Consider the following 6,845-nt stretch of genomic DNA (forward strand, 5'->3'; position numbering starts at 1 on the left):
CTCGCGCAGGTGCTGCAGGTTCTCCCGGGCCGCCGGGTCCCCCGCGAAGTCGGCGGGGCTCTGGAGGCAGGTGGCCGTTAGACTAGTGCTGGGGTCCAGGGTCTCGCTCACGGCGGCGGCGAAGGAGAAATTCCCCTCCCCAACCAAGAGGAGGCGCCGAGGGGCCATGGCCTCAACTGGCTCTCCCGCTCGCCTCCTCGGAGGCGCCCGTTATACGTCACTTCCGTCGCGGGGCTCCTGCTGACGGCGCCTCGCTCGTCGCCGGTGGATGACGCACCACAGGCTTGGTGGCCTGGACAAACTAGTGCAGCCCCATCCAGGGATGAACCTAACCATGAGTGCCAAAGGGAGACGCCGACCACGCCGTCCCCATACTCCGCCCACCCCATCGAGAGCCTGAAATGAAATCCCCGGAGCCCGAGGGGGCCCCGAGCGACTTCGTCACCCAAGCATGAGGTCACAAGCAGTCGGTAGCGCAGAGGGAGAGGCCGAGGGGGAGGGAGTTCTGAGTGAAGGAAGCGGGGCGGGACTCGGGCCGCCGAGAGGTTAAAGTCGGCGTGTTCTGCGTTCTGCTCGCTCCTGACACAGAGGATTTGATAACAGTCTTCGTCTCACCCAAAATGGCCGCTGGCCATTGTCTCTACTGCTCGGAATGTCTCCAGGTGCTCCCATCCCCTGCCTTTTGTTCATTCAGGAAATACTGAGTGTGTGCCGCTGTGAGCACGGTTAGGTAGATGCGTGTGTGGATGAGCAAGATGCGGCCTCTGGCTTCGCTGAGCTTGTGGTCTGGGGAAGGACGCGCAGCAGAGGCAATTCTGACACAGCAGGGTGCCCGCGGGGCACACAGACGGCACAGACGGGAAACCTTAGCATTTGGGGGGGGGGGAGTGAAAGATTCCCTGGCAATGGGGGTAGGTCAAGGGGGGGAAAAGGAGACATATGTAATACTCTTTGTAATGCCTTAAGCAATAAAACAAAATTTTAAAAAAAGAAGAAAAGGAAATAAAAAAAGATTCCCTGGCATTGAGACGAGTTGAAAGCTAAGGGGGAAAAGTACGCTTTACCCGAGTCAAGAGGAGTGAAGAGGCAGAAGGAACAATATATGCCAAAGCATGATGGAGACGCAGAGCAGTTGAGTTTGGCTGCAATGTAGTTGGAGGGAGAGTAGATAGTAGATGACACTGAAAAATTAAGCAGGGGCCAGGACATACAGAACGTTATAAGCCATTTCAATAGCCTGGACCTTATTCTGAAACAGGGGCCAGACACTGAAACATTTTAAATAGGAAGAGAACACAATTAAATTTTTATTTTTGAAAGCCCTGCTTTTTTGTGTGAAGAAGGATTGGAAAGCCCTAGCCGGTTTGGCTCAGTGGATAGAGCATCAGCCTGCAGACAGAAGGGTCCCGGTTCAATTCCCGTCAAGGGTTGCAGGTTCCTCCCAGGCCTGGGCCCAGGTTGCGGCTCATTCAGGAGGCAACCACATCGATGTGTTTCCCTCACATCCATGTTTTTCTCTGTCTTTCCCTCTCTCTTCCACTCTCTTTAAAATTCAGTGGAAAAGCCGAAACCGGTTTGGCTCAGTGGATAGAGCGTCGGCCTGCGGACTGAAAGGTCCCAGGTTCGATTCCGGTCAAGGGCATGTACCTGGGTTGTGGGCACATCCTGGGTGGGAGATGTGCAGGAGGCAGCTGATCGATGTTTCTCTCTCATCGATGTTTCTAACTCTCTATCTCTCTCCTTTCCTCTCTGTAGAAAATCAATAAAATATATTTTAAATAAATAAATAAATAAATAAAAATAAATATCAGTGGGAAAATATCCCCAGGTGAGGATTAACAAAACAAAACAAAAGAAGGCTTGGAGAACTAGACTGATGGCATGGAGGTCAAATAGGAGGCTCTTGCAGTCATAGAGTCCAGGGCTGATAGGGAGATCTGAATTGTAACTTGGCAGTGGGGATAGAGGATAATGAGCTAATTAAAAAATCAACACGACCTCATGATTAGGTGATGTAAGGGATTGAAAGAGGAATTGGTGTCAAAGATAAGCCCCGGGTTCCAGGAGTGGAAAACTGAGTGGATGATGGTATCTGTCCTATTGCCCCAGGACAGTATCGCCTTGGTCTGCAGCCTGAATACTAAGCCTGGTGAACATTGTGGTACCAGCTACTCTTTAGTCATTATGCTGTTTGTTGACATCAGTGCATGCACCTGTCTTGCAAAGGCACATCATGTGAGAGGACAGTATTGGCTTTGTCCCTACCTGTGGAAAGGTGGGTGAGTGGTGACCTGGTCATGGTGATCGAGTGATCTACATTCTTTCTCTGCTTAAGAACTGGGAGGGCCAGGTTTGGTAACATCTCTTCTTTTAAAGAACATGGACCAGAAGAGTAAGGTTTTCTGTCACTCTCCTATAGAATCTACAAACAACATAAACTCCTCAGGATCAAATTACTTTTCTTCAGGGAAGGTAATGTCTTGCTCCTAAGCCAAGGGACCAGACTTTTATATTTTTCTTTTTGCCAAAAATAAAAATGGGTAGGCTTCTTTTGATTTCTTACAAATTGAAAATCAGATATTGGTCATCTGGTATGTTCAAAGAACTGTTGATTGAGAGGTCAGGCAGAGGAGAGAGTGTGATAATAAGGCACAAATCCTGTCCTCAGGGATTTAGAGTCCAGTATAGGCTATTGGAAGTGTACTTAACGAACTCTTGAGCCCAGCCAGTGTGGCTCAGTGGTTGAACTTCGACCTATGAACCAGGAGGTCATGGTTCCATTCCTAGTCAGGGCATATGCCCTGGTTGTGGGTTTGGTTCCCCAGAGGGGAGCATGAAGTAGTAGACAGTCAATTAATGCTTCTCTCTCATCATTGGTGTTTCTATCTCTCCCTCTCCCTTCCTCTCTGAAATCAATAAAAAATATATTTTTAAAAACTCTTGACACATGGTAGCAGTTATAAATATAGAAAGATGAACATGAAGTACAGTGTGAGACAAATAAGTTGACAAGGGAAGCCATATAGAATAATTGCATTTGAATTGGTCCTAGAAGGAAGGAAACTATCATTTATTGTGTTATCTAGTTTTCCAGTTCTCACTTCTCCCTATTCTCTTTGACTATAACAATACTTTTATATTTTTAGAGAGAGGAAGAGAGAAAGAGAAACATCAATGCGAGAGAGAAACATTGATAGGTTGCCTCCTGCACGCAACCCGACTGGTGATCCACCACACAACCTGGGTATGTGCCTTGACTGGGAATCGAACCCACCATCATTTGGTGTACAATGGTCCAACCAACTGAGCCACACAGGCCAGGGAAATACTCTTAGTTTTTAAATTCCCACATCTCAAAATTACCTGAACATTTAGCTAGTATATAGTATTAGGGTTACTAAAGTTTTTCTGTATTTTGGAGGGGGAGCATTTAATCTATATAGTCATTCATACTACTGATTGAGAGGATACGTCAAAGGACTTGTGAACCTGGAAAACGGAAACAATGATAGCAATCAAATTGGAAGGAAAGCCTAGACTCTTAGTAAGGTGTGCTTATATTATGTTTGGCCAAGGGTGAAAAGGGGATGCCTTTTCTGCTCTCTGATTTATGTAAGAAGCTTTTCTTTTCTCATCTTTTCCCAGAGAGAGTTCCTCTCCTGTTTCCTTACAAACCCTCACTATGGCAGCCTCATTAATGCAGATGGCCATGCTGAAGTGTGGACAGATTGGAATAATATGTCCAAGTTTTCCCAGTATGGATGGAGATGCACCACTAATGAGAATGCCTATTCAAATCGTACCCTGATGGGCAACTGGAACCAGGAAAGATATGATCTAAGGAATATAATGCAGCCCAAACCCTTGCCTTCCCAGGTAATGTAACTTTCTTTTTCTTTGTTTCCTTCTGTTAGCAAAAGAAATAGTGGCCATTTGAGAGGCAAGAATCTGATAACTTCTAATGCTGAAATCTCTCATACTTTTCAGTGAAGTGGTTGGGGAGGGAAGCTGTTCTTAGCTGGAATACCTATCCCACTTAACTGTGATGTTGAATATTACATTATTGTAAGGTAATAAAAAGATGGATAGTACTCTTTCTCTTCTTGTTTGAATTTTATTCATCTAAAGAAATATACAATGTCTTCGAACTCAGGCTAGCTTTTCCCCTGGTCCTTGCCCTTTTAGGTCTCCTAAGCAAACATAAAAAGGTTATGAAAGTTAGTAGGATGTAGAGTAATGATATATAGACCTCTAGTCAATCTAAAATATGGCAGAGCATGTTAGAATTCATGTCACTGTGTCCTTTATTTCCAAATATTGGATGTAGACTCCTATATTTTTAATTTATTACTTTTTCTTTCCAGTTTGGACACTACTTTGAAACAACATATGATACAAGCTACAATAACAAAATGCCACTTTCAAACCATAGTAGGTGGACTATTCTTTTTAATTCTTAAATTCTCAAGACCTAATTCAAGGCCTGGAACATAGAAGGAACTCAAATAAAAGTTAACTGAATGAGTGAATTAATGAATGAATGAGTGAATGATTTCTCTCTTTTCTGAATTCTACAGGACTCACTCTCTCTTCCCTCAGAAGTAATAATGAAATTGGTTACTAAGTCTCCTTACTATTGACTGATTCCACTTGTCTTCTCTCTTCTCTTCCCTCAGGATTTAAGCGAGAGCCTCACTGGTTCCCAGGACATCAACCTGAGCTGGATCCACCTCGATACAAATGCACAGAAAAGTCAACTTATATGCGTAGCTATCCAAAACCTCAAATTGAACATCACTCTGTGTGTGTATGTAATCATAATAACTGCCCATTTCAGAGTCTGAGGTTCTAACAAAATAATAAGAAGCTTCATTTTTCCAGAACAGAATACAGGAGGGAGCACATTCTAAGCACAACTAAGAAGTCAGAACACTATAGCACAGTTTCACTCTCTGAATAAATAAAGCACAGGAAATGTTATCTACCACCTTTAACCAATATTTAAATGTAAAATTTGAGTTGGTTACATCTATTAGTTATATAATTGGGGGTGTTGTAAGAGGGCAGTAAAAAGAATTATTTCTCTCAAATCTATAACCAGTCTGCTCTTTCCTGCCTTCCATCAGGAGCAAAATTCAGTATAACTTAGGTTACATTTGCCTAGATGCTCTCTGGGTATGAGTCTGGTAGTCATGGTCAGATAGTGTAACTTTAATGTGATCTTAATGAACATTCCTCTTAAGGACTAGAAAAAGAAAAAGAACTTTTTTATTATCATAAAGAATTTAAAACATACAAATGCAGCCCTGACTGGTTTGGCTCAGTGGATAGAGTGTCGGCCTCTGGCCTGAAGGGTCCCAGGTTTAATTCCAGTCAAGGGCACATGCCCAGGTTACGGGCTCGGTCCCCAGTGTGGGGCATGCAGGAGGCAGCCAATCAATGATTCTCATCATTGATGTTTCTCTCTCTCTCTCTCTCTCTCTCTCTCTCCCTCTCTGTTCCTTTTTTTTTCCCCCCCCTAACTCCCCTCCTCCCAGTTCCCGCCCCACCCTCCGCCCTCACTCCCCACCCACTGTCCTCATCCATAGGTGCACGATTTTTGTCCAGTCTCTTCCTGCATCTCCCATTTCCCTTTCCCCCCCAAGAATAGTCAGTCCATTCCCTTTCTATGTCCCTGATTCATTATAATCACCAGTTCATTCTGTACATCAGATTATTTATTCACTTGGTTCTTAGATTCACTTGTTGATAGATGCATGTTTGTTGTTCACAATTTGTATCTTTACCTTTTTCTTCTTCCTCTTCTTAAAGGATACCTTTCAGCATTTCGTATAATACTGGTTTAGTGGTGATGAACTCCTTTAGCTTTTCCTTATCTGTGAAGCTCTTTATCTGACCTTCAATTCTGAATGATAGCTTTGCTGGATAAAGTATTCTTGGTTGTAGGTTCTTGGTATTCAGCACTTTGAATATTTCTTGCCATTCCCTTCTGGCCTGCCAAGTTTCTGTTGAGAAATCAGCTGACAGTCGTATGGGTATTCCCTTGTAGGTAATTGAGTCTCTTTCTCTTGCTGCTTTTAAGATTCTCTCTTTGTCTTTTGCTCTTGGCATTTTAATTATGATGTGTCTTGGTGTGGTCCTCTTTGGATTCCTTTTGTTTGGGGTTCTCTGCGCTTCTTGGACCTGTAAGTCCATTTCTTTCACCAGGTGGGGGAAGTTTTCTGCCATTATTTCTTCAAATAGGTTTTCAATATCTTGCTGTCTCTCATCTTCTGGCACCCCAATTATTCTGATGTTTGTACGCTTGAAGCTGTCCCAGAGGCTCCTTACACTATCTTCGTATTTTCGGATTCTTTTTTCATTTTGCTTTTCCGGTTGGGTGTTTTTTGCTTCTTCGCATTTCAAATCTTTGGCTTGATTCTTGCGCTCCTCTGGTCTGCTATTGGGTGTCTGTATAATATTCTTTATTTCAGTCCGTGTATGCTTAATTTCTAGTTGGTTCTTTATCATAGCATCGAGGGTCTCATTAGTTTTCGTGACTCTCTCCTCAAGTTTATTGACAGCTTCTAGCACATTTTTGCAAGCCCTCAAAATTGCGATTTTTAGCTCTATATCCTCCATTTCTGTCATGTTTTTTTGTCTCCGCATTTTTTATGCTTTCTTGGTGCACCCCCTAGTGGTCTTTGTGCGCAGTCTTGTTCTAGTTGAGCCTTGATTGTTGTAGTTAATACTAGAGGGATTTGACCACCAGGCCGACTGGCTGTGTGAATCAGCTGTGTCTGCCGCGGAAAACTTCTGTCCTCTGGGGAGGTGCTAATCTAGCCTTTGCCTGCGGCGATCCGGCA

The 6,845-nt window shown here is 43.9% G+C and overlaps 2 protein-coding genes across 3 annotated transcripts in view; one reads left to right on the plus strand and one right to left on the minus strand.

Moving 5' to 3' along the window:
- The window catches only part of FDXACB1 (ferredoxin-fold anticodon binding domain containing 1), a 5,043-nt gene extending 4,856 nt beyond the window's left edge, over positions 1–187 (minus strand). The window contains exon 1 of the mRNA XM_014539507.1: positions 2–187. Coding sequence (XP_014394993.1) covers positions 2–168 — 167 coding nt within the window. The 5' untranslated portion in view covers positions 169–187. The remainder of the gene's footprint in view (position 1) is intronic.
- Positions 188–263: 76 nt separating this feature from the next.
- LOC102255211 (chromosome unknown open reading frame, human C11orf1) lies at positions 264–5,094 on the plus strand. Of its 2 annotated transcripts, none has more exons than XM_005856834.2 (4): positions 264–662; positions 3,646–3,876; positions 4,365–4,431; positions 4,677–5,094. In XM_005856834.2, exons 1-4 carry the CDS (start codon positions 621–623, stop codon positions 4,850–4,852), a joined length of 516 nt encoding a protein of 171 aa, XP_005856896.1. In that variant the 5' UTR covers positions 264–620; the 3' UTR covers positions 4,853–5,094. The 2 variants fall into 2 exon arrangements, with proteins under 2 accessions (XP_005856896.1, XP_014394997.1); XM_014539511.1 differs by lacking the exon at positions 264–662 and adding an exon at positions 2,294–2,472.
- The last annotated feature ends 1,751 nt before the right edge of the window (positions 5,095–6,845 follow it).

This window comes from Myotis brandtii, unplaced genomic scaffold (assembly GCF_000412655.1).
Source record: "Myotis brandtii unplaced genomic scaffold, ASM41265v1 scaffold105, whole genome shotgun sequence".
Lineage (NCBI taxonomy): Eukaryota > Metazoa > Chordata > Mammalia > Chiroptera > Vespertilionidae > Myotis > Myotis brandtii.

Bases quoted from the DNA above. Each gene is read 5' to 3' on its own strand.
- LOC102255211 (XM_014539511.1), top strand. From the start codon at position 2,380: ATGGACCAGAAGAGTAAGGTTTTCTGTCACTCTCCTATAGAATCTACA. The intron at 3,877-4,364 runs GTAATGTAACTT...TTTTCTTTCCAG, and splicing joins CCAAACCCTTGCCTTCCCAG to TTTGGACACTACTTTGAAAC. The intron at 4,432-4,676 runs GTAGGTGGACTA...CTCTTCCCTCAG, and splicing joins AATGCCACTTTCAAACCATA to GATTTAAGCGAGAGCCTCAC.